The sequence below is a fragment of the Asterias rubens genome, chromosome 17, assembly GCF_902459465.1.
Source record: "Asterias rubens chromosome 17, eAstRub1.3, whole genome shotgun sequence".
NCBI classification, from domain to species: domain Eukaryota; kingdom Metazoa; phylum Echinodermata; class Asteroidea; order Forcipulatida; family Asteriidae; genus Asterias; species Asterias rubens.
In genome coordinates, this window is record NC_047078.1 from 280,562 (window position 1) to 306,791 (window position 26,230).

At 39.5% G+C, this 26,230-nt stretch overlaps 2 protein-coding genes across 4 annotated transcripts; both read left to right on the forward strand.

Annotated features, from left to right (window-relative positions):
- Positions 1–347: 347 nt before the first annotated feature.
- LOC117301432 lies at positions 348–18,047 on the forward strand. Of its 3 annotated transcripts, none has more exons than XM_033785418.1 (10): positions 348–464; positions 2,381–2,592; positions 5,463–5,676; positions 6,628–6,761; positions 7,204–7,708; positions 8,038–8,236; positions 8,843–9,015; positions 13,096–13,203; positions 13,654–13,843; positions 14,411–18,047. In XM_033785418.1, the coding sequence occupies exons 2-10, from the start codon at positions 2,383–2,385 to the stop codon at positions 14,505–14,507; spliced, it is 1,830 nt and encodes a 609-aa protein (XP_033641309.1). In that variant the 5' UTR covers positions 348–464; positions 2,381–2,382; the 3' UTR covers positions 14,508–18,047. The 3 variants fall into 3 exon arrangements, with proteins under 3 accessions (XP_033641309.1, XP_033641307.1, XP_033641308.1); XM_033785416.1 differs by having other exon boundaries at positions 348–452; XM_033785417.1 differs by having other exon boundaries at positions 348–452; positions 13,657–13,843.
- A 1,381-nt stretch (positions 18,048–19,428) lies between these two features.
- LOC117301674 (gastrula zinc finger protein XlCGF57.1-like) lies at positions 19,429–26,048 on the forward strand. Its single transcript, XM_033785704.1, has 6 exons — positions 19,429–19,656; positions 23,317–23,452; positions 23,795–24,292; positions 24,572–24,741; positions 25,058–25,223; positions 25,906–26,048. The coding sequence occupies exons 1-6, from the start codon at positions 19,429–19,431 to the stop codon at positions 26,046–26,048; spliced, it is 1,341 nt and encodes a 446-aa protein (XP_033641595.1).
- Positions 26,049–26,230: the final 182 nt, after the last annotated feature.

Here is a 26,230-nt window from a genome sequence, read left to right on the forward strand (position 1 = left end):
AATAGTAATATAAATAATTTGGGGGTCACTGCTGAGAGAACTACAGTACTCGCCAGGGTACTCGCGGCGGTATCTGACAGGTCACCCGGAAAACTGAACACGCCGGAAAGCTAAAACCGTTCGCACAGCGTTTTGATATGTCCGACTACGTCACCCGGAAAACTGAACACGGCGGAAGACTGAAACCGCCACACCGGGAAAAGCACGAATGAAGACTAACTTTAGTCTGGCGCTGCGTATTCAGGTGTTATAGTCTGGCCTCTAGACGCGTAGTTCCTAACTACACAAACACACGTGAAAAGTTGACCTTTCGAGCGACGCGAAAGCTAAAGGCAAATGACTGACCTGGTGAAGAAAATGTGTTTCATCTTCTTTACTGACTGACACATTTTGGTATATTTTGTGAGAGAACGTCAAAATTAATTGCAAAACATATGCCTGTCACATGATAAGTAAGTGAAGTGGTAGGTGCTTGTTTTGTTTTCCTGGTTTTATCTGACAGTTTGTTGAGACAGATTGTTGTTTGCGGATGACGACGAAATAGAAAATGTCACACTTCCCTTGGCCCTTGCAGCTCCTCCGTTGTCTGGACCAGTGCTGTACTCTGTGTTTGTTTATTATCAAAACTATTTTACATAGTGATTGGATATTTTTTGTTTTCTTCTTTCTCAATTATACGCTGTATGCCTACATGTCTTTGTCTATAAATTTGTGTATACAAACACCTGGCCTGGCCAGAATTCTCAGAGTTGTTTTTACAATTAAAATTACATTATTTATAATCTTATTTATATAACCATTTGTATTGTATTGCATTGCATGTTCTTGTAAAATCTTTGATGTGCAATTTTTTAATACATGTGTCTTTTCATGTTTGCTGGCAAAGAAAATGAAATGAAATGAAATGAAAATGTATTTTGATACTTTGATGGGTCATATCATCATTCGTAGGGTACAAATAATAAATGTAACTTTGCCGTAATTAAATAACAATTGCCAACTACATTTTTCATTTTTTCAAAGCAAGAATTAAATAAGAAAATATCGGCTAGCAAAACCTAGACTCTCAGTCTCAGTGTACCATTACCATTGGCATTGTGAGCAACATTTTAAATAGATAAAGGCAAAAGTGTCAATAATTATTTGTGTGAACATAATATATATTTGATTTTGTATCCACTAAATTAAAATTTGACATCAAACATTTTATTTATCTTTCATTCCCTCAAGTTAAATATGAAGCACCCCACCAATTTTTCACAAGTCAAGATATTTTTTTCTTCTTAAAAAAAATAGAAAAGTATCTTGGAGTATGGGCCTAGAGCGTTGACTAAGTTAAACATCATAATAACTGGAAAGGCTAGTTCCTGATTGTGAACTTTTTTTTATGAACTTTATTTAAAACTCAACTCAAGTTAATTGATGATTGATTAATTAATATTTCTAATCTTAACTGCAACTTATCAAGCTGTACATGTTGGTTTTAAATGTATTTATTCAGGATTGATGAGGGTAAAAAATACCATTGTTTAACATTTTATTCTGAATTTGAAAACTTTGACCTACTGATTATGAAACTCATACTATATTAAAACAAAATTGTGTGTGAAATATTTCCCCCTAACAGCTGATTCATGTTGGTTCAAACAACTTTTTAAAGGGGTGTGTCATGTGACTGTAAATGAAAAAACAAACTCTCACCAAGTTATTTGGCCACCAAGTTTTCTGGTGGACTTCAATAATTGTCTTACCACTGGCCCCGCTGGCTACTTAGCATATATAGCTACTTATGAGGAGAGAAAGTAAATCCTTTTTATAGCTCCATGAGGCACATGTAACTAAGCCCGGCTTAGTTATGCTTTAAAGCCATTGGACACTTTCTGAACATAACAAAAATTTAAAGTTCACAGATTTACAAATAACAGAAGGTAATAGTGAAAGACTTCTCTTGAAATATTATTCCACGAAATGCTTTACTTTTTTGAGAAAACATTAAAACTATTATCAATTCTCAACGTCGAGAATAACGGATGTATTTTAAACACATGTCATGACACAGCGAAAGGTGTGGAAAGAAGGGTGGGTTTTTCCATTATTTTCTCCCGACTCCGATGACCAATTGAGCCTAAATTTTCACAGGTTTGTTGTTTTATATAAGTTGTGAAACACGAACTGTGGGCCTTTGGACAATACTGTTTACCGATGTTGTGCGATTGCTTTAAACCTTGGTTATCAGTTAAAATAAAATTTGACATGTGTAGACTGGTATCCTGCTCATTTATGCTTAGCAGAAATTCATTTTTTAAGCAGTATTTGCTGCTTTAGAAGCTCTTTAGGCCCTTCTTATTTCTACCTTTCCTTTTCCTCCCTGTGTCTGCAGTCATGGAGTCTCCAGTAACCAACCCAGATGGGGCAGACTCAACATTGAGACGACCAATGAATGCCTTCTTGTTGTTTTGTAAACGACATAGGAGCGTTGTAAAGAGTGGCCATCCATGGCTTGACAACCGAGCCTGCACCAAGATGTTGGCTGATATGTGGGCAGTGCTAGACTGGGATGAGAAATCCAAATACTTGCAACTTGCAAGAGAGGTAAAATCAAAAGTGCTATTCACATGACAGAAATTTAACTGGGGTCCATTGCTTTATTTTAGCATGGTTGTAAAATGTAATCATGTTTGAAAATGTTTCACGAGAGAACTTGGACAGTAGATGTCGTCCTTTCAATGCTACAATGTAGCAAGGGACCCTTGCTAATGTTCTCTCGTGTGAAAGGGGCTATAGAAGCTAATGTTTGGGCTGCCATAGTGTATCTGTTATTTAGAACCACATTGGCTGATATTGAATGATTAGATAGTGATTTAGATGCATATGTAATTATGCAGGCTAGGTTAAGCTGGCATAGCATAGACCATGTGAACTTTGTTTACAATGGGCGTGACCTTGCCAGTCTCTTGCTAGTCTGGCTGGCAAGATACTACACTGGTCATATGGGAAAGTTTACATTTTGTGCCATAATTTCCACATAAATCCAAGAGTTATGAAAGTAAAACCAGGACAAGTTTTAAGATGTGCCCCCTTTCATCATTCATGAGTTGATAAGAATTAGACAGTGCAATCTCCATAAAATATAAGATTTTATGTTTTCTTCTATTAGGCCTTGTACAAATCGTGGCTGCAGGAAGTCCAGGCTTGGTGGCTCTTTTGTAAACAAGTGATGTCACAGGTCACAACGTTTATACAGTAGACATGTCACTCAAAAGCGCAGCAGATATTGAATGGTCAGACAGTAGGAGGGTTGACTGTGTACTGTGTAGATGCCTTCACTGTCTATTCGGAACCACAGTGGATGATCAGAATGGTCAGACAGTATAGGAGGGTTGACTGCGTACTGTGTAGATGCCTTCACTGTCTATTCGGAACCACAGTGGATGATCAGAATGGCCAGACAGTAGGAGGGTTGACTGTGTACTGTGTAGATGCCTTCACTGTCTATTCGGAACCACAGTGGATGATCAGAATGGTCAGACAGTATAGGAGGGTTGACTGTGTACTGTGTAGATGCCTTCACTGTCTATTCGGAACCACAGTGGATGTTCAGAATGGTCAGACAGTATAGGAGGGTTGACTGTGTACTGTGTAGATGCCTTCACTGTCTATTCGGAACCACAGTGGATGTTCAGAATGGTCAGACAGTATAGGAGGGTTGACTGTGTACTGTGTAGATGCCTTCACTGTCTATTCGGAACCACAGTGGATGATCAGAATGGTCAGACAGTAGGAGGGTTGACTGTGTACTGTGTAGATGCATTCACCACATGATATCCTATATATGATATATAGCAAGCTGGCATAGTTTATCGACCATTCAAAGCAACACACGGGATGAAATCATATAGCAAGCTGGCATAGTTTATCGAACATTCAAAGCAACACAGGGGATGAAATCATATAGCAAGCTGGCATAGTTTATCGACCATTCAAAGCAACACACGGGATGAAATCATATAGCAAGCTGGCATAGTTTATCGACCATTCAAAGCAACACAGGGGATGAAATCATATAGCAAGCTGGCATAGTTTATCGACCATTCAAAGCAACACATGGGATGAAATCATATAGCAAGCTGGCATAGTTTATCGACCATTCAAAAGCAACACACGGGATGAAATCATATAGCAAGCTGGTATAGTTTATCGACCATTCAAAGCAACACAGGGGATGAAATCATATAGCAAGCTGGCATAGTTTATCGACCATTCAAAGCAACACATGGGATGAAATCATATAGCAAGCTGGCATAGTTTATCGACCATTCAAAGCAACACATGGGATGAAATCATATAGCAAGCTGGTATAGTTTATCGACCATTCAAAGCAACACATGGGATGAAATCATATTCCAAGCTGGTATAGTTTATCGACCATTCAAAGCAACACACGGGATGAAATCATATAGCAAGCTGGCATAGTTTATCGACCATTCAAAGCAACACACGGGATGAAATCATATAGCAAGCTGGCATAGTTTATCGACCATTCAAAGCAACACACAGGATGAAATCATATAGCAAGCTGGCATAGTTTATCAACCATTCAAAGCAACACACGGGATGAAATCATATAGCAAGCTTACATAGTTTATCGACCATTCAAAGCAACACACGGGATGAAATCATATAGCAAGCTGGCATAGATAATCGACCATTCAAAGCAACACACAGGATGAAATCATATAGCAAGCTGGCATAGTTTATCGACCATTCAAAGCAACACACGGGATGAAATCATATAGCAAGCTGGCATAGTTTATCGAACATTCAAAGCAACACAGGGGATGAAATCATATAGCAAGCTGGCATAGTTTATCGACCATTCAAAGCAACACATGGGATGAAATCATATAGCAAGCTGGCATAGTTTATCGACCATTCAAAGCAACACACGGGATGAAATCATATAGCAAGCGGGCATAGTTTATCGACCATTCAAAGCAACACATGGGATGAAATCATATAGCAAGCTGGCATAGTTTATCGACCATTCAAAGCAACACACGGGATGAAATCATATAGCAAGCGGGCATAGTTTATCGACCATTCAAAGCAACACATGGGATGAAATCATATAGCAAGCTGGCATAGTTTATCGACCATTCAAAGCAACACATGGGATGAAATCATATAGCAAGCTGGTATAGTTTATCGACCATTCAAAGCAACACATGGGATGAAATCATATAGCAAGCTGGCATAGTTTATCGACCATTCAAAGCAACACACGGGATGAAATCATATAGCAAGCTGGCATAGTTTATCGACCATTCAAAGCAACACACGGGATGAAATCAAATTGGTGGGAAGTATAGGTGTGTTAATATTTCTGTTCATGTCAAAATTGTCCTTACATTTTCCTGAATTGTACCTTTAACAGTTATTGTTTTTTGTTTATTTTATTGCAGTGCAAGGTGGCATTCATGAAGGCCCATCCAGACTATAAATGGTGTGGTTCCAATAAACAAAGTGTCAAGTCAAGCAGTCCAACAATGAAGACAAGGACCAAGTCATCTTGTGGGCACCTACCGAACCAAACCCTCGGAGTCTGGCCTCAAAACAATTCGTCAAAAAAAACTAATCTGCTTTCTTCCAGCCGAATCTCACCAGGCAAGCTCGCCGGTATGTTTATCTAATCTTATCATTTATAGTTCTAAGTGCACCACATGCAATTATCTCAGCACACTGTACACTTGTACAAGACAGTACCAGTTAACATTAAAGTTCATGTTACAATAACCTGCGACGAAGCCAGGGTTGCGTATGCACTCGCGGGGTGTACAAAACCCATGGACCCCATCGCAGCTTGCAGCAATTGTTTTGTTATACCATGGTATAGATCTTGCTTTTTTTCCTTTTTCTTTTTTACCTCTCCAGTGCTCGGGAAACTGTCCCAATAAGCTCCTTGAAATCTATTCTCGAGGGGTAACCAAAAGGTTAAAATACCATCATATACCACCAAACAATTCAGACCTTTTGTCAGCAGTGGCTGTCACTGTTTTGAGAATTGTCGGTATTGGATCTGTATGGTTCAGGGTTTACCCTTAACCTTTTCAGTGACTGGCCAGCAGGACAAGTTCACTTGTCACTTCACTGGTCTGTCTGGTTTGTCACTTCGTTCATATTTCATATAAAATAGGGATGCTTTTCAATAGAACTATCCAGCAGGACTACTTTGTGACTGGCAGTGGTTGAAATTAAGTGTATTTTCATGGTAGTCAGCAGGGCTAGTAACCAAGAACTTTTAATAGCCTTGATGAGATTTTGGTAGCCCGAAAAACACATTATGTCATGAGTCACGACACAAACTTTACTATACACCATCAGCACAGTTTATTGCTGTTTGTGATATTGATTTTTGCATTATTTTTCCACTAGCTCGCCGGGCTATCAAACTGGACAAATGTGTAGCCCTGCTGTAAATCTGGTAGTCTCAGGCTAGCGAGCTTAGTGGCATTGTCAAACCCTGACTGGTCCTCGGCTGTTTTTTTATCTGGCATTTGGTCAACAGACCACTGCTAAAGGGAGAACGTGGTTCAGATTGTGAAACTCTTTGTTGTTTGTATATTACAGATCCTAGTGATATGGGTGGTTTGAGCATGCTGCTTCTTGCTGGTGAACAATCAATGAGCAAATCAACAACCTCTAATACTCTCAGCCCAGGAACTCCGCTGTCCCCCAAATCAAGACTCTTTGAATTTGCTGAGGTAATGGACTAGCCACAACCTTGTTCCCAGAGATCTTAACCCCCGGAAGTATCACTTTATTTTTGTTGTTTGTTTAGATGATCTTCATAAATGCCTTTTGGTTAAAAGGCGTAATAAATAATTATGAAACTCTGTTCAGCTTATACGTTTTCTGACGTCCTTGAGCTCTGTACGCGTGTTGCATTTTTATGACTGAGACAGTTTTCGGATATGCATTCATGCACTTATATAGTATGCATCTAAACGTATCCAAAAACAACCGGTTTTGAACAGCCCCAGCTGGTTATTATCAACCGCTTAAACATGATTTTTGTGATTATGTTACTCAGACGACAAAACTTATTCTAGTAAAATCAGCAGTCAGCTTGGTAGAATTCAAACCCACAACTGTGTGATTACAAGTCATGTAGTCTAACCACTGGTTCTTAACTTGCTTTAACAGATGTGCTCAGATAGACTGGACCTGAAATACTCGCCTGATCCACCCACTCTATCCCATCAAACCGTATGTACCCATCAGCCAGAGTCAGGGTTCCAGACCAGTCAAACAGACAATAATATGTTGACTTCAAAAACAGAGTTGCAGAGAAAAAATCATGAAAGATTTAATTTCGACCCACAAGAGATAAATAACAACGACTCAAGAGTTACAATCAGGAATAAGGAGCAGACAGAGAAATCCCCCGGAAGATTGTCTGCCATTCAAGACCAAGAACTCAAACAAGAATTTGCGGTTTTGAGTCGAGCACTGCAATCAGGAAATGAGTGTATGGAACATAAAGGCGAGATGCAAGGCTCAGGCTTACAGTCTGGTGCCGAGGATATGATGGAGGATATGATGGATCTACCTAGTAGTTATGGAGGAGATTGGGTGGAGGAACAGGGTACTAGACGAACTTCAGCTCGATCTTGTAAAGGGCGTCTCTACAGGGAGTTTGTCATGGAAGGTAGGAAACAATCATACATAGCCCAATGTCATCAAGCTGTGAAGCAGAATATTCTGCTTAGTGAATGCCTTTGCTAAGCAAGAAATTGTGGTGGGGTACCAGCCACAGCAATGGTAAATGTATGTTCTTTTGGCTGGTAACCTATTTTTGCCAAGCAAGAATTTTCTGTGCTAAAATGTTTTATTGAAATTTGGCCCTGTTCATTTGGCATTGAACTCCTTACTTCATATTAAAAACAAAATGTGATCTCAAAACTCTATATTTGCTGAGAGTGTTCATATCTAGAAGTTAGTCCAGTCACATCCCTGTATGCTTTGATGTTATTTCAGGAATGTTAGAGTCTCTTCAGAGGCCAGAACGACCATTCAACTGCAAGAAGACCTGGAAGCAAATTGATGGAAGTAGCTTGAGTGATGGTGATGACGTCGTGTTTAAACCCAGCCCAGACAAACCAAAACGAGCAAGCAGGAGAAAGTCTCGCAAAAGGACAGTCAGTGGATGCGGGTCGCTATCCAGCTCTGCAGATTTGTGAGTTGATTTTGAATGATTCTTGTTGTTTGAAGGCAAGGAATGCAGGGATCACAGTACATACCCTCTGCAGGGCTTACATTACACTCTTCTGCCTCCTCTGATTTACCGCATGCACACATGCACATAGCATAGAACTAACGCTCTTTGCATTCTACTTTCCTGACCTTACATGCCTGAGTGCATGTAACATTTTTGCACTTTTTTAGCTAAAATGTTGCATACGGATTCTAGTTCTTGAAATGTTAAAAAAGTATATCGCTGACAATTTGAAAGTTTTATTTTGACAACCAGTAGTGTTAAAGTGCACTCTACAGTGCAATTTTACATAATTTCAAAGTTTTATTTTGACAACCAGTAGTGTTAAAGTGCACTCTACAGTGCAATTTTACATAATTTCAAAGTTTTATTTTGACAACCAGTAGTGTTAAAGTGCACTCTACAGTGCAATTTTACATAATTTCAAAGTTTTATTTTGACAACCAGTACTGTTAAAGTGCACTCTACAGTGCAATTTTTTTTAATTTGTGTGAAAGGTCTGATAGTTGTGTCCGGGTTACTGTGTAATATTCTAAAGCTCATGTACCTGTATGTATATTTTTTCAGTGACTATGGCGAGATTGATGTGGAAGCTCGCCTTGCTTCATTGCCCCAGTACTCGCCAGCTCAGTTTAAACCTCAGGGTAAATCTCAGCATCATAAGAAGTCAACGTTCCTTTACAAGAATTCAACCTTCGTCAAGAAAGAAGGGAAGACGTCTCATAAACACAACTCTAAGGGTAAGCATTGTGCTTTGATCTTGATGGAATTGTGCCTCAGAAATGTCAACCGTTTGTTATGTCATATATTTTTAAGAAACTGCTAAAATATTATCTTTTTCAACAAATGTATTGTAATTATTTTCATGTAACTTTTTTGTGTGTTATTTTTGAGCTATATTGCTGGTAGCGCCTCCGGTTGCACCTCCACACAAGCTCCAGCAATTTTTTGTATTTTTGTTGCCTAAGTAAACTTGGTGAATTCCCTTACTTGTCCAGTAGACATTTATCTGTCAGTGATCATCCTCGTTCATTAGTCGTGGAATTCTACGCCTCCATTTCTGCAAAATTCTGAGATTTTCATCCGGTTTCTCCCTTGGGATTCAGGCAAGCTCAATAGTATAGCCCTTGCAGTGGTTTTGATCTCCTTTGTACTCCAACTACTGTCATATGCATGGCTGACTCTGCTTTGTTCTCCATTGTGCTGATGCTTTTCTTAGCTGTAATCATGGCTGCAACTACAACAAACTCCTACAGCAAAGCCGATCTACTGGAATTGTTTCCTCCAGTGAAAGCCAGGGTACCCCTGCATATACACCACAGACTGAAAGAACTTGGAATTGGTGTGGCTAGACCGACGAAAAGGGGCCGCAGATCATGGTCTAAAAGGCAGAAACCAATTCCTTTTTTGTCTCGTTGTGACCAACCTTGTGAGTTTCACCCTGATTACCAGCCAAGTCAAAACGGTGCTCATCTCACCAACCTTGTGAGTTTCACCCTGATTACCAGCCAAGTCAAAACGGTGCTCATCTCACCAACCTTGTGAGTTTCACCCTGATTACCAGCCAAGTCAAAACGGTGCTCATCTCACCAACCTTGTGAGTTTCACCCTGATTACCAGCCAAGTCAAAACGGTGCTCATCTCACCAACCTTGTACAAACACCACCTACTTCTTATACTGAGCAGAAAACGGTCCCTACAAACTTCGGTTTATGGAATGCACGATCAATAAAACCTAAAATCACTGTCATGTGTGATCTCGTCATCTCTAATTCCATTGACATTTTCTGTATTACTGAAACATGGTTATCTGGAGATAATCGTGACCACCGTGCAGTCGCTGATCTGACTTCTACGTTACCTAACTACCAAGTTCATCACATCCCTCGTATAGACCGTGCCGGTGGTGGAGTTTGTGTACTTCTTCGAGAGAGCTTTGATGTTCATAGAAACGAAGGTAGATCATTTGAATCATTTGAACATATTGATTTATCCATCAATGCCCGCTCGAAAAACTCCTCTTCGTCTCATTGTCATCTACCGGCCCCAAAGACTTGCTAGTGGCCATTTGACAGGTCCAACTTTCTTCACTGAATTTTCTACCCTTTTAGAATCGGTTGTTTCTGAGCCAGGGTATGTTTTGATATCTGGGGACTTCAATTTCCATGTTGATGACCAAGCAAACCGCGAAGCTGCGATCTTTCTTGATCTCATCGACTCATTCAACCTCGAGCAGCATGTTACTGGTCCCACACACTGTGATGGTCATACATTGGACCTCCTCTTAACTCGCTCAACAGATGATGCAATTTCTCATGTCAGCACTGCGAATTACTTGCCTTCCGATCACGCTGCCGTAAAATGCTTGCTTAACATTAATCGCCCGGATCATGTGAAAAGAGAGATCAGGCTACGTGAACTCCGCAAGATTGATATTGAGGCTTTTCTCCAAGATGTTCTGGCCTCACCAATATCTACAACTCCAGCCACTGACCTAGACTCTCTTGTTCATCAATATGATACAAGTCTGGGAGATCTTCTGGACAAGCATGCCCCTCAAATCTGGCGTACCATTTCATCATGCCCTCATGCTCCCTGGTACAATGAAGATATTCGCAAAGCAAAGAGACAACTGCGTAAGTGCGAACGCAGGTGGATGTCTTCAAGATTGATGGTTCACAAACAACTACTTAAAGAGCAGAGCTATCACTACAATCAACTTATAACCGAGACTAAATCGGAATATCACAGGAACCAACTGAAGGACTGTGACTCCCGCCAACTTTTTCGCAAGGTTGACAAATTATGCACACCAGCCTCTTCAAAAACCCTCCCGTCGGCCGATTTGTCATCTGAACCTCTTGTTGAACGTTTCTCTAAGTTCTTCGTCCAGAAAACGCGGAACATAACTACAGAACTTGACGAAACTCCTGAGCTCGTAGTTTCTAAACCAGTATTCGACTCATGCATGACTACCTTTCATCAGTTTGAACCACTTTCACAGAACTCATCATTGCTGCTTCCCCCTCTTCTACATCCAGGCTTGATCCGATTCCCACATGGATTTTGAAGATGTGTTTAGACGAGCTCGTTCCTATCATCACGAATATCGTCAATCATTCTCTGCTGCATGGTCATTTCCCAGAAGCAATGAAACACGCCCATATCACTCCCTTGCTTAAGAAACCTAACCTGGACACAGAACAACTCAAGAACTGCAGGCCCATTGCAAACCTGTCGTTTCTTTCAAAGACAATAGAACGTGCAGCCGCTGCCCAACTTCAAAATTACCTCACCGACAACAATCTTCATGGACACTTCCAGTCCGCTTACAGAAAACATCATAGTGTTGAGACTGCCCTTCTACGTGTTCAAAACGACCTACTCCTGGCAGCCGATAAGGGGCAAGAAGCTATTCTTGTCCTCCTTGATTATTCATCTGCCTTCGACACGATCGACCATAGCATCATGCTTCAGCGTCTTACAAACAGATACGGCGTAACCGGTCACGCTATCGGTTGGTTTGAGTCATATCTAGAAAATCGCACCCAGAGTGTCGTCATCAATGGTGCTCTTTCGAACCCTCAAGTGCCATTCTGCGGTGTTCCTCAAGGATCTGTTTTGGGACCGTTATGTTTCACTCTCTACACATCCCCCCTCGAAGACATCATCGAGGGCCATGATATCAATAGAATGTTGTACGCCGACGACACCCAGGTATACGTCTTCACTAACGAGCAAGATCGCCCAACTACCATCTCACAGCTAGAACACTGCCTTAATGACGTACGAGCATGGTCTGTCGCCAACAAACTAAAATTGAATGAAGAGAAGACCGAGGTCTACCACACTTTCACCTATCTCAATTGGCAGTTTTCCAATAGAACCGGTTCAGAGAGTATGAGATCTCGGTGTCATTTTTCAGAACGATCTTCGAACGGACTTCCATGTGAAAAATATCTGCAAGTCTTCGTACCTCGCATTACACAAAATTGGACAAATTCGCAATCTTCTTGACAAATCCACCACGGAAAAACTGGTTCACGCCTTCATTACATCCCGCCTTGATTTTTGTAATAGTCTTCTTCTCGGTCTACCTGACTCCGGAATCTCCAATCTTCAGCGAGTTCAGAACTCAGCAGCCAGATTGGTCACACGATCCAAAACCTGTGACCACATTTCACCTATATTCTCGGACTTGCACTGGCTTCCGGTTAGAAAACGGATTGCTTACAAAACCCTTCTTCTGGCATACAGCTGTATCCATGTCCACGCACCTACATACTTGCAACAACTTGTTCACAAATACCAGCCTTCTCGAAATATCCTCTCTCAATCACAATCTCTACTTGCCTGTTCATCCGCTTCTACTAAGTCTTACGGCCAGCGTGCATTTTCTACGTCTTCTCTTACTCTTTGGAACAAACTCCCCACGCAACATCAAAGACGCTAAAACTCTGGATAAATTCAAACGCCTTCTCAAAACTCACTTGTTAAACCCCAACTAGTTTTGTCTGTTTTTTCTTTCTGACTTTGTACAGCGCATTGGGACTCCGTGTGTAATGCGCTTTAAAAGAACGGTTTATTATTATTATTATTATATAAATGTTGTAATTGACTGATTGATTGACTGACTGGCTGATTGATTGATTGATTGATTGATTGATTGATTGATTGATTGATTGATTGATTGATTGATTGATTATGTTATACCAGGCTTCAAGAGTCGAAGGCGCAGTCTGGAATTTGTGAGATTGGTTTCCAAACTTTCTGATTTCAAAAAACAGTCAGCTGTTTTATTTCAATTTCATTCATTTTAGGAGATCATTCTGTCGGAAAAACGCCTGTAGCTGGAAGCCGCAAACGTAAAGCACCCAAGTCCAGCATTCTACACCTGACTAACTACCAAGTAGACAACTCGGCTAAAGGTAAACATATGATTTGCTTTTACCCTTACACCCTTTCCCCGAGTTCTGTGGACAAAAAGTGTTGAGTCAATTCACTCAAACCAACATCCTTTTAAGTCATTGAAGTACTCGCTGCTAACACAAAGGGTTCAAACTGCTTCGAGCCAGCAGGCTTTAGCTCAGTTGTCTAGTGGTAAGACATCTGCTCTAGCAATGTAAAGGTTGTTGGTTCGAATCTCATTGAGTATTTTCTTCCTGTGGATTTTGTTTTCACAGAACTCTGGAAAGTAGTGAGTATACAGTGCTTAAAACACATCGATGGTAGGGGAAAAACAAGTTATATTCTTTAACCCTTACCGAAAGACTCTGCAAGGGTCAAAACGTCAGGCCATTAACTATTTTTTGCATCTGTTTAAAAGGTAACCAAAAGTGTCCGACTGTGATTTTTATATTTATTTTGTTTGTTTGTAGCAGTCACTTCAGGTCCCTCAAGCAATACAAGGTTCTTCACTATGGATGGTCAACAAGGGGTATCTGATCTGGTGACATCTAGTGATCCTGACTCATTGAACAGGGTAGACCTCAAGGAACCAGACCAAGATGTCTTCAGTATCGATGACACCTTCAAAGTCTCTTCTGAGGAGACTAAACCATTCCCAAGGTACTTCAGAATCAGAACAATAACAACTTGACATGAAAACCAGGTTTTCGAGTTTGCCTTTCTTTTTGCTTTCAAATAAGAAATTCCATAGCATGTCTTTATACAATTGTTGATATAAGTAAATTAACTGGTTGTCTGTCGCATTTGCATTTTTCAAATAAGAATCATTGATTAATTTGAAAACTGATATTTTTAAAACACGTTTTTGATGACAAGATTTTGATGACAAGACTTTGATGAGCCGTTTAACTTTTTCCCTATGTGTATTAAGAATGTTATCCTTTAGTTTTTTGTTTTTGTTTTCCCACAGGTAACATAGTACATTTTTATTTCTGAAATTCTTCATCATAATGATAACAACAACAACAATTCGTTTTATTTGTAATGGATGCTTTCCAACCTAAATCAGCATACAAGTGCTTTAAATATACTGTTAACAAAAAATAATTGTTTATGAAAAAAGTAACTGGTTGAGAGTTCATAATTCCATGTACAGCCAGAGGTCTGCTTTGATCATGTTGACACAACCACTTTAATGTTTGATCTTTGATATTATATCCAATGCAGCCCTCTATTGACCGAATCTCACCAGCTACCAAGAAGTTCAAGTCATGTCATCTCTGCTGCTTCCTCTGTTCATCGCTCTGTCCTGACTGTGTCTTAAACAACCATCACCAAGAAGCTCAAGCCATGTCATCTCTGCTGCTTCCTCCGTTCATCGCTCTGTCCTGATTGTCTTAAACAACCATCACCAAGAAGTTCAAGTCATGTCATCTCTGCTGCTTCCTCCGTTCATCGCTCTGTCCTGACTGTGTCTTAAACAACCATCACCAAGAAGCTCAAGCCATGTCATCTCTGCTGCTTCCTCCGTTCATCGCTCTGTCCTGACTGTCTTAAACAACCATCACCAAGAAGCTCAAGTCATGTCATCTCTGCTGCATCCTCCGTTCATCGCTCGTTCCTGACTGTGTCTTAAAAAACCATCACCAAGAAGCTCAAGTCATGTCATCTCTGCTGCATCCTCAGTTCATCGCTCTGTCCTGACTGTCTTAAACAACCATCACCAAGAAGCTCAAGTCATGTCATCTCTGCTGCTTCCTCCGTTCATCGCTCTGTCCTGACTGTCTTAAACAACCATCACCAAGAAGCTCAAGCCATGTCATCTCTGCTGCATCCTCAGTTCATCGCTCTGTGCTGACTGTCCTAAACAACCATCACCAAGAAGCTCAAGCCATGTCATCTCTGCTGCTTCCTCCGTTCATCGCTCTGTCCTGACTGTCTTAAACAACCATCACCAAGAAGCTCAAGTCATGTCATCTCTGCTGCTTCCTCCGTTCATCGCTCTGTCCTGACTGTCTTAAACAACCATCACCAAGAAGCTCAAGCCATGTCATCTCTGCTGCTTCCTCCGTTCATCGCTCTGTCCTGACTGTCTTAAACAACCATCACCAAGAAGCTCAAGTCATGTCATCTCTGCTGCATCCTCAGTTCATCGCTCTGTGCTGACTGTGTCCTAAACAGCCATCACCAAGAAGCTCAAGTCATGTCATCTCTGCTGCATCCTCAGTTCATCGCTCTGTGCTGACTGTGCTGACAGCCATCACCAAGGTAACCCATACACTTATGAGCTGAGTAATTGCCAAGAAATCTTGCATACTAAGCTTAAGTTCTTACGGCTGAGCCATAAATAATATTATAACTCTGGTTTCTTATATAGTGCTTGATCACACCCCTAGGTAAACCCCTACTCTTATCAACATTCTCCCTTAGCAATAGCAGTGGTCCACTGGTCGAATTCTGGTTGAAATACCGAATGACCAGTTAAAGTTTACTCCAGGCGGTCCGGCTGGCTAGTTCAATGTTGAAAAACATCCTCATTTCATTAAAAATTGAACTTGTAAAAAAACTGGCGGACTCGCGAATAGGCAAGCTAAAGTCACTAAAAAATTTAAGGGCAAATCCTGCAAGTCCAAAGCCAATGACAATTTTTAAAATAAAACCTTAAAATATGGACAAGGGAAAATGCTGGTGGACAAGTGAAAAGACAAGCTCACTGGTCCATCTGACTAGTAACTAAAAATTTATGTTAGCTGAGTATTGTCACTTATGGCACAAGTTCTTATGGCCGAGCCATAAATAATAACAATATTGGTTTCTTCTAGCGCTTTATCACACCCCTTGGGTTGTATCAAAGTGCGCAATGTGTGTTTTTCAACAGGGTGAGCAGACATATATTTTTGATAATGAGATGGATTTACGTAGCACCTTCTAATGGTTTACAAGGTGTTTGGGCATTCAGCAGCTACTGCCAGAAACAATTTCTTTTTTTGAAGAAAACACAAACAGCATTTTAAAGAGATTTGTAATTATTACTCATCTAGAATGCGCAAAGAGCACCCATTTAATTCATAAGCAAATCACATAGAGAAACTAGAATTTAATTCTTAAAAGTTAGAGTTGTTACATAATTTGTCAACTTATGGTGCATTTTTAGCTTTATTTATTTGGAAATATTTAGTTTTTTAAATGATAATTAGAAATGTGGTTTCTATTCCTTCCGTCAAAAGACTTTTTAAAAACTGTGTTACTACATGTATCTAGTAGTAGATTTGTAGAAGATGTATTTTTGCATGATTACCCTTTTCCCAGGGTTAATACATAAACACTAGAAGCTATATTTACTTAAACAAAACAATTTTTAACCCTTGAGTTAACCTTTTTTTTTTCAATTTAATTAAACAGAATAAATTGATTTATTTATATTGCGAGAATTCTAGAATGTTCAAATGGGCATATTCTGAAACCATGACAGTTGCTTCTAACACTTTGCAACAAAAACAAAGATCATGTAGATTTGTTTATACAGAAATTTGTTGCTGCTTTGGGATGATGGTAACTTCTCCAAACCTGGTCCCAGTCATGAAACAGAGTTCGGACGGTTCTCAGCCCAAAACAGAATCCGGATGTTTCTTGTCTCTAATGGAGGCATTCTCGGACCTGGTCTCTAAACGGAGGCACCTAGATGGTTAAGTTGTTTGTTATTGTTATTGGCTCAGTTTAGGCTTATGTAGTTTTAAATTTGTTTTACTTATTTCTTATAATAAAACCATGGACTCCTCAAAAAGTGTCTCGTTTTTTATCAAAAATGTTAATACTAAAATCCTAGTTTATTGTGCTGTGTTTATGGAATATTTTCATACATAGTTGCAGTAAATGAAAATGCCAAACTGAGTCATCGGGAATAAGGCAAACCTGTAAATAATAAACCATATTTTTGCATGTTGTATGTATTAAACTGTACAGTAGAATTGTTTCTGGATGCTGGGTAGCGGCACATACCAGGCACATGTTTATCCATCATTCAATGGGTGCGTTCGATTAGCTTCCCTGGGTCGACCCTGCGGTGCTCACTCAGGTGAGCCCCTGACAAGAGCTAATCGTCATGCACCTCGGGGCAAGCCCCAAGTGACCGTTCCACAAGCAGGGCACTTGGGGCTGCGGTAAAGCCATTCGAAGGTACCGGGGGCAGATCGGGGCGGACCCAGGGAAGCTTATTGGACGCACCCATAGTTTTGTAAATTAACTGATAAGTCTGTTGCCCATAGCGTTCAGAAAACTCCCAGTATAGTTTAAAAGAAGCGAATAAAATGAATTGAATAGTATTATTTTATATAATAGAAGTTAAAGGCTTAGGGCCTATATAGTTTCCCCTGTCAATATAGGATTTTAAAAATTCGGTTGGATCTGTTCCAAATAACAATACAAATTGTGATTTTAGATTTTGAACAATCAAAGCCAAAATAGTTTTATGTATTCATAAATGAATTTAAATACCACTATAATGTATGTACCTTTCAGCAATATTAATTGTTGATGTGGTTAGTTTTGAATATACATCACATTCAATTCCATTTTCACTGTAAATTTATAAAGTAGTAACTTCTGGTTTGTCAGAAGAACTTGGATAAACTCCTCATTACACTCCGCTGTTCTTCCTATTGGATATTTGATTAATTAGTTTTAACTATTCCCTTTAATTTTTACCCAGGGTTTGTCATTGCATGCTAAAGGCTTTAGCATGCAAGGACAAACCCTGGGTAAAAATTTACTGGTTTACTCAATAAGGAAATGTTTGCCTTAACACCATGTAATGACTATCTTTAAATGAGTTGGGGTGGTTCTGAAAATAACGGTTGGTTTCAACTTGACGTTTCGATCAGAGAATCAAAGCATACTGATTGAAACGCCTAGTTGAAATCAACGGTTCTTTTCAGAACCACACCAACTCATTTAGAGATAGTCATTGGTGTTACTGCAAACCTTTCCTTATCGTACTTCCACCTTGCAAAGTTTCAAATCCTACTTAGTTTACTCAAACTCGCTAAGTACACAACTAATTCTTGCACTATTCGCCTTTGCACAGTCAGCAATTTGCATGTAGAGCCTCGAATTGGGGAAAGAGTAGTGAATTGAATATTATTCCGATTGTGTTGACAATTCATTCTTTGTTTTGTATGTTTTACTCATTTTAAGGTGACTTAATTTTTTTTACAAAAAAATATCCGGAGCATTTTACCGTTAAATTGAAATTGGACAGGTTCATAACCAATATTTGTATCAATGTCATTACGTAATTTTATTCAATAGCATTTAATGTTAAGTCTCTTAGGAACTGTATTACTTTATTGAAATTTTAATCTTTACTTGCCATCTTTGAAATGTACATTTGAATGAATTTATCATTGATTACTGAAATCTCTTCCCTTCCACTCATAATAAATAGTCTATTAAATAATTGTACTAAGAGAAACGCGTTTGAATTACTAGTTATTATACTATAAGTTTAAATCACACTCCTTGTTGCTATGGATTGACCAATCAGAATAAAGGATTCAAGCATTCCTGAATAATGTAAAGAAACTTCTCACTTTTTCATCACGTGACGTGATTTAGTGTTTACAGTTGCGCCAAGGGCCCATTTTCATAAAGCTGTTTGGCAGAAAATACTGCTTGACAAATTTCTCTGTTAAGCACAAAATGAGAAGGGCACAAGTCGCAACAGTGTAAACTTTATGGAATGTTGGCTGGTGACCAGTGTTTGCTAAGCAAGATGTTCCTGTGCTTATGTTTTTGTGCTTACTGGCTTGATGAAACTGGGCCCTGATCATTTTGTAGAAAATGTCTATTAGCGGACGTAAAATAAACTTACTGGTACAGAACCAACGGAATGGATTTGTCTTTACCAATCTTACACATTGTCCTTAACATTTCAACAATTGAAAGAACAAAATCTACCTGGCAAGTAGACACACATGGTGTTATACCGCAAACCAATATTATTTCAAAAACTGAAGATTTGTTTCTTCTTCACAGTACATCGACACTTAGGTATCCCAGTGCAAGTAATTCAAAGGGAGTGGTCCGGCACTTTTTTGTTTATAAATCTTGCGACTTCCAAAGGTATTTCATTATTTTATGGAATACGGATGTACCAGCATTCTCTACAAACCACGGGGCCACACTTTGAAGTGAAACTCAACTTTCTTTACCTGGCGCACTGCAGTGGCCGGCCGGACGGCTCGAGAATGGACACTTACGTATGTGTACCGAGCGAGTTTTGCCTTCGCATGGGCCGGTTTGTACAAGGGACCGAGAAGGAAATGAAGAAACCAGGCCTGCAGCCGAAGCAGTCGTGGGGGTTGAGCGTCTGGACCACGGTACCCCTCTGCACTGGAACACGCTTTGATGCTCTACAAGGCTCGGTAGTTGTTGCTCCGCGAGCAAGATTCGGTGGTAATGGGCAATATCCTCAGGTAGGGATATTTCCGAATTTCACACTCTAACAACTTTGGACATAAATAACGTAGCAGTTTTATGTAAAAGTAAAAAAAGTTATTCTGCAAACGAGTATAAAAATTGTCATTAAACATTCATATGCATTATTCTTATATAACACGAACCCAATTAAGGAGCATAATGAAAAGAGCTTTTTTGTGCACGTTTAATTTCGCCTTTTGTTTTGCTAACTCAAAATATGTCACTTATTTTTTATTATTACGGAATTATCCACTTCTATTTCACTTTTCTTAATATATCATATCTTGTTATCTTGGGCGTCTTAGTAGCGACTTAAAGGAACATTACAGTTTTGGTTTTTGCTAATTAACAAAACAGTTGCTGGCAGTGTATACTAGCGCTTTATGTAATCCATCATAAACATAAATTGACAAACCTGTAGAAGTTAAGAGCGATTAACTCCAAACGCGAAATTATATTATATATTTCTCATCAAATATGACATTTCAGACAGAAATATTTCAATCATCATCATCATAAGACCGTGTACGTTTTATGTATATCTGTGATCTTCACATTTTTTGTTTCTTACCAATTCTGTAACATTCCTTTAGGAATTTGTTAATTGTTTATGAAGGAAGTATAAGTTTTGTAGTCCTCAAAGCCACCAATCTACATCAACGAAATATTAAAGAGAATACTAAAGCCTCCCTATTAGTTTGAAATTTTTCTGACACTTAAAATTGTCAGTGAATCACTTTTACTTTAGGTCCATAGCTATTAAATACAGACATGCTTGAAAGAACTTGACAAAGCAAACCAGTGGTTTCATATCCGAGAACGTTTATTTAAAAAAACGTAGCGATAAAGTTAGCCTGTTCTGATCCTTTCAAGAAAAAAGCAGTAACTGTGCCTAAGGTCTGACGTGGTGTGTTAAGTTGTGATATGATTTTTCTGAAGTTTATATTTCACTTGTTTTTGCTTTGGCAAATTGTTTCAACTTGGGTCATACTCATTCTAACTCAATGTGTATTATGCGTGCTCTATACAAAGTCCAGTATGGATACTTTTCTTGATGACGATCAGCTGAGAGCATTAGGGATCGAAACGTCGTTTTTTAAGACTTCCAGTTCTTTTCAGAACCACCACAAGACAGAGAGAGCTTATTCAATGGTGTTTATCTCGTTAGAATAAGAAAGTTTAAGCAACAAAATGCCCCAAGGTTTGAGGCGGTAACTTTTTCTTTGAAGAGACGCTCACAAGAATCTTTGAATAAACTGAACCTGAGATTGTTTTGGTATCGCATTTGGAGAGCGTCTTACCAATCTCCTGGCACTCTCTCTCACTATTCATGTATTTTCATTGAATTGCTTATGTTTGACTTTAAAGGCAGTGGACACTATTGGTAATTACTCAAAATATTTATTAGCATAAAACCTTACTTGGTAACGAGTAAAGGGGAGCGGTTCATAGTATAAAACATTGTGAGAAACGGCTCCCTCTGAAGTGACGTAGTTTTGGAGAAAGAAGTAATTTTCCGCGAATTTGATTTCGAGACCTCATCAGATTTAGAATTTGAGGTCTCGAAATTAAGCATCTGAAAGCACACAACTTCGTGTGACAAGGTGTTTTTTCTTTCATTCTTACCTCGCAACTTCGACGACCAATTGAGCTCAAATTTTCACAGGTTTGTTATTTTATGCATAAAATATGTTGAGATACACCAAGTGAGAAGACTGGTCTTTGACAATTTTTAGCACTAGTGTCCAGGGTCTTTAAATACCTGTTCATGTGTGTTGTGTAGTGTTGTCATTTTAGCCTGCGTGAGACTCTACTAGGGTCGAAACATCAGGTAATTAACTATTTTTTTGCAGATCATCTTTGAAGATGTACAAGTCAATTGATTTTCAATAGTGTTGATAATTACCACAGTATGGAATATCTGAAAAGCTACAAGTTGATTTGTTTCCTCAATATGTAAAGTTCTCAAGGACAATTTCTGACACTAACCATCATCAAGTTTCACAATCTGCGGCGGTTTCCGACCTACTAAAATATACACCACCCTGTTAAAACGAAGGGAGCAAAGCAATGGTAAACACTTAGTGTTGACTTGAGGAGTGTGTTTATGGAGGGGCTTGGCTGTGGTGTCTTAAAGGCACTGGACACTATTGATAATCTCACTATAATTTTTAGCATAAAAACATACTTGGTAACCAGCAATGGATAGAGCTGTTGATGAGTATAAAACATTGTGAGAAACGATGAAGTAACGTTTATATAGTTTTTGAGAAAACACCTCACTAAAATATTCGAATTTAATAAGAGACCCCAGCTGAGGTGTCGAATCCAATGATCTTAAGGTACACAACTTGTGCGACAAGGGTGTTTTTTAATCCATTATACTTCGACGACCAATTGAGTCCAAATTTTCACAGGTTTGTCATTTTATGTGTATGTTGAGATACACCAAGTGAGAAGACTGGTCTTTGACAATTACCATTAGTGTCCCGTACCTTTAAGTGCTAAGCTTCTTGGGGTGATTGTTAAGATGACAGTGGAGTGTTTGTTTTACTTGCAATATGGATTGTACCAACTATCTAAACTATGTCATGAAAAGATCATTTCCGGGCACCTTATCTGACCTCGAATTCAATCAATTTTGCTGCAGTGATTACTGCAAAGTCTGCAGCGAAGTTAAACCGTATACGATTGGTAGGCCTATATACTGTTATACAAAAATATTTCCCTGTATTTTCCTGTGCACCAATCATTAGCTTTGATTGTTTTTTTTATATAAAAATTACAAACTAAGTTCTTTTACTAATAGGAAGACCGCCCCGCACAGTGCTGGATAGCTCAGTTGTTGGAGCGCCAGCACGTTAATTCAGAGGTCGTCGGTTCAAGTTCCGCTCCAGTAAATGTTTCTTTGTTCAAATCCAATCTAATTAATCTTGTTGGCAATTCAGCTTCCTCTGTGGTTTATTAATTGATATTACACTAATCTAACATGAGAAAGAAAAACATCACATTTTAACGTCCAGTGACTCGCTGTGAGAATCCCACCCAAGCAGACTTAAACGCAGTACCTGCCAAATCAAAGGGCACTCTGTGTACATCTACCCTTACAATATAAAAAGATTATCTCAATATTGCGCTTCTAGGGGTCATAGGTCAACACTAACCGGAGGGTAATACAGTGTTGGACATTATAAACATGCCTTCAATTTGATGATTAATTTATCTAGGAGAGAAAAAGAGTTCCACGTAACCCCCCCCCCCCCCTCCCGGCCCCCTGTCAGCTATAAGTGAAAGCGGCTACCAGTTTGCACTATTGGTGATTAATGACATGCCTTGGGTGTAATTTGGTGCAGTATGATTCTGTCTTTTGTTTACAAGAGGCTTGTAGTAAAATTCTGATTTGATTTTTTGTGATTATGCTCAATTATTTATAACCATGCTATTTTGTAGATCCAAATAATTATTTGATCCCGCAGAGTTATGCCAACGTGTTAGTTTACGAAGAAGTAAAACCTCACAATTTCGAGGGGTATATGTGCGAATCATTACTAAATTCCACTTTTAAAAAGTCCTTTGTTGTTTAAACAACATTTCACAACAAACACTTTATCCAGAGTTCTCATTCCAAAGCAGTATGCCCATTTAATCCATTGCAGGTATGGCGTAACTTCGGATGCTACGAAGAGGTACGTCATGATGGTACTAAACCTGAGCGTTATTGTAACTGGGTGTGTTTCCTTCAATCAACAATTCATAGAAGCCAGGCGAATATTGTGGTCTACAAAGCAAAAGGTATTTTTATGCTTTAGAAAATTACAAAAAAATCCTTTAACACTCTGAAAACTCCATGATCAAAATTGACGCGGATCCTTCTGTTCCGTGGTGCCTGATCCATTTCTGGCTCAGTGTGACCCCGAGTCTGTGTCAAATGACCTATACAAAATTGTTTCATCCTGGCACATAATCCGAGTTAAAACTGAATTAAATATTTCGTTAATGCCAAATAATACTTGTCTAATTCAGTGTTTAGTCAACATGCTTTTGTATAAACAAATGTCACACTAGAACCAAAAACTAAATATTCGTAAATCGCATTTACTTTTATGACATCCAATTTGGTGTTTGTTCGAACAGGGAAGCCAGTGTTTGAGGTGACCCAGGTCATCTGTGCTTGCACGGAATTGGTTGCATTCTTCCAAGTTACGGACCACAGTATTCGTAGAATACTCAGTACAAATACAAATGCGCACGGTACATTGATGTCTACCAACTCGACCGGAAAGCCTGCACCAATAAAAGACTCCAAATCACCGGGGGGCTTGGCGGCTCGTGGGCTCCTTCAGGATGGTACATCAATGGGTACCTCATTGACACCACTGGGTACCTCATTGACACCACCACTGGGTACCTCGTCGATATCAATGGGTACATCATTGACGCAAATGGGTACCTCATTGACACCAATGGGTAGGCCTACCCCATTGACACCAATAGGTACCTCATTGATGAAGAAGATACCATTATGGACGTCACCTCGTAAGGGCAAGGAGAGGACGTCACTGCCGTGCCAAGTATGCGGGAAGGCATTTGACAGACCATCATTGCTAAGACGTCATACGAGAACACATACAGGTATACTAAACTCTGACCATTTTTTGTATTTCAATAGACCGTATGCGCATGACGTCATTTGAGTAGGGCGCCCTCGCCTAGAAGTCAAAAGGACGTTGTTCATTGGTCAATCATGTGCGCCGTCACATTACAAATTTGTGCGTTTCCATTGTTTCATCAATTCTAAGATGGCGGCTGTATGATGTCAATGCAAAAGGTCCATTAATATTGAGACAGATTTTCTTTCCATTTCTGACATCTGTTTTGTTTTGATTTGAGCCATTTTTTTATTTGGACTAGGTGAGAAGCCTCATGGTTGCACAGTGTGTGGTAAAGCGTTCAGTACGTCCAGCTCTCTCAATACTCATTGCCGTATTCACTCAGGAGAGAAACCTCATGTATGTGGGATATGCGGCAAGAGGTTCACAGCCAGCTCCAATCTCTACTATCACCGCATGACGCATAGAAAGGTACGTCACAAACTCAGATGACGTCATTGTTGTAGTGACTTTAATGAGTGTCACATGACACAAACACTTACACCAGTTTTAAAAAGAAGAATGTTGCGGCCAAGCATTATTTTGAGCACAAGGCACATAGTAGAAATAATTATCAGCTGCAATGTATTTTCAAATAGAGCAAACGTGAATATTTTATGTGTTCTATTCCTGCCTATGTGTTCTATTCCTGCCTATATCATGATATATTTTTTCTTCTGTGAAATGAAGTAACAAGACGTCTTCTTTTATTCCTGTTTACTTTCTTATATCAATTTGATTACACAAGGACAAACCGCATAAATGTACGATGTGTTGCAAGTCCTTCCCCACCCCAGGGGATCTACGAAGTCACATGTTCGTCCACAACGGTTCCTGGCCGTTTAAATGTCATCTTTGTAACCGTGGATTCAGCAAACATACCAACCTGAAAAACCACATCATGCTCCATACAGGTATGTACTTGTAATTCCCTACGGTCTAAAAAAAAAAAAACTCCCGAGGAGGCAGAATGGGAGACTATGAACGCTAGGTGGCGGTAGACTTAAGGCCCGGTCACACAGGCCCCGATAACGAGAACGATAAAAATGCACGCTCGCGATTGGTTGAATTGCTCCACGCAGAATACGCCCACGCTCATTCAACCAATCGAGGGCGTGCATTTTTATCGTTATCGTTTTCGTTCTCGTTATCGAGGCCTGTGTGACCGGGCCTTAACCAGGTATATTATTTCCTTTACGTAGTTCTGAGCATGTGCACATTGCTGAGAACAATGCTTTATTTGGTAATGTCTGCTGCCACCTAGCATCTCAAAAGTTCCGGGTCAATGGAAGTTGACCCCCACCCGCATCAAAATGACGAGAAATGGGTCACATGATGTGAACTACTTCTAATAGCGCTCTGTTTTGAATGATCCTTCACCAGCCCTTGCTAGATTTACCTCTATGGGGGACATCATCTCCGGGGACATCATCTCCGGGGACACACCCGTATGCTTTTCGGAAAATGTCAATTATATTGTGCTGTAACTGCCTGCCTTCAGCTTATATGGCAATATGTTTTCCCTTCCTAAATCCATATTAGTTTAGCCTGCCCAAACAAAATCAAATAATTATGATTTTCTTGTTTGTCAAATAGGTGAGAAGCCGCATGTATGTGTACAGTGCGGTAAACGCTTTGCTCTGGTCTGTAACCTCAAATCCCATTCAAAGACACACCAAGGGAGACATGATACCATAGCTTGCAGATCAAAGGTGCATCTCACAGGTGCATCTCACTAAATAAGGGTTTAATCAACGAAATGGGCCATAGGAATATAATGGCTACAGACATTATTTGTAAATAAATAAATACCTCAACAATTTAGTCCGGTGACGTAACAGTGTTTGTAATCTGTGGCATCACCATGGCACGGTTATGGAAGTGGTTAGATGGTACAAGTTATGAATGATTTTTATCTCCT

Bases quoted from the DNA above. Each gene is read 5' to 3' on its own strand.
- LOC117301674 (XM_033785704.1), top strand. From the start codon at position 19,429: ATGGACACTTACGTATGTGTACCGAGCGAGTTTTGCCTTCGCATGGGC. The intron at 23,453-23,794 runs GTATTTTTATGC...TTGTTCGAACAG, and splicing joins TGTGGTCTACAAAGCAAAAG to GGAAGCCAGTGTTTGAGGTG. The intron at 24,293-24,571 runs GTATACTAAACT...TATTTGGACTAG, and splicing joins TCATACGAGAACACATACAG to GTGAGAAGCCTCATGGTTGC.
- LOC117301432 (XM_033785416.1), top strand. The intron at 2,593-5,462 runs GTAAAATCAAAA...ATTTTATTGCAG, and splicing joins ACTTGCAACTTGCAAGAGAG to TGCAAGGTGGCATTCATGAA. The intron at 8,237-8,842 runs GTGAGTTGATTT...ATATTTTTTCAG, and splicing joins CTATCCAGCTCTGCAGATTT to TGACTATGGCGAGATTGATG.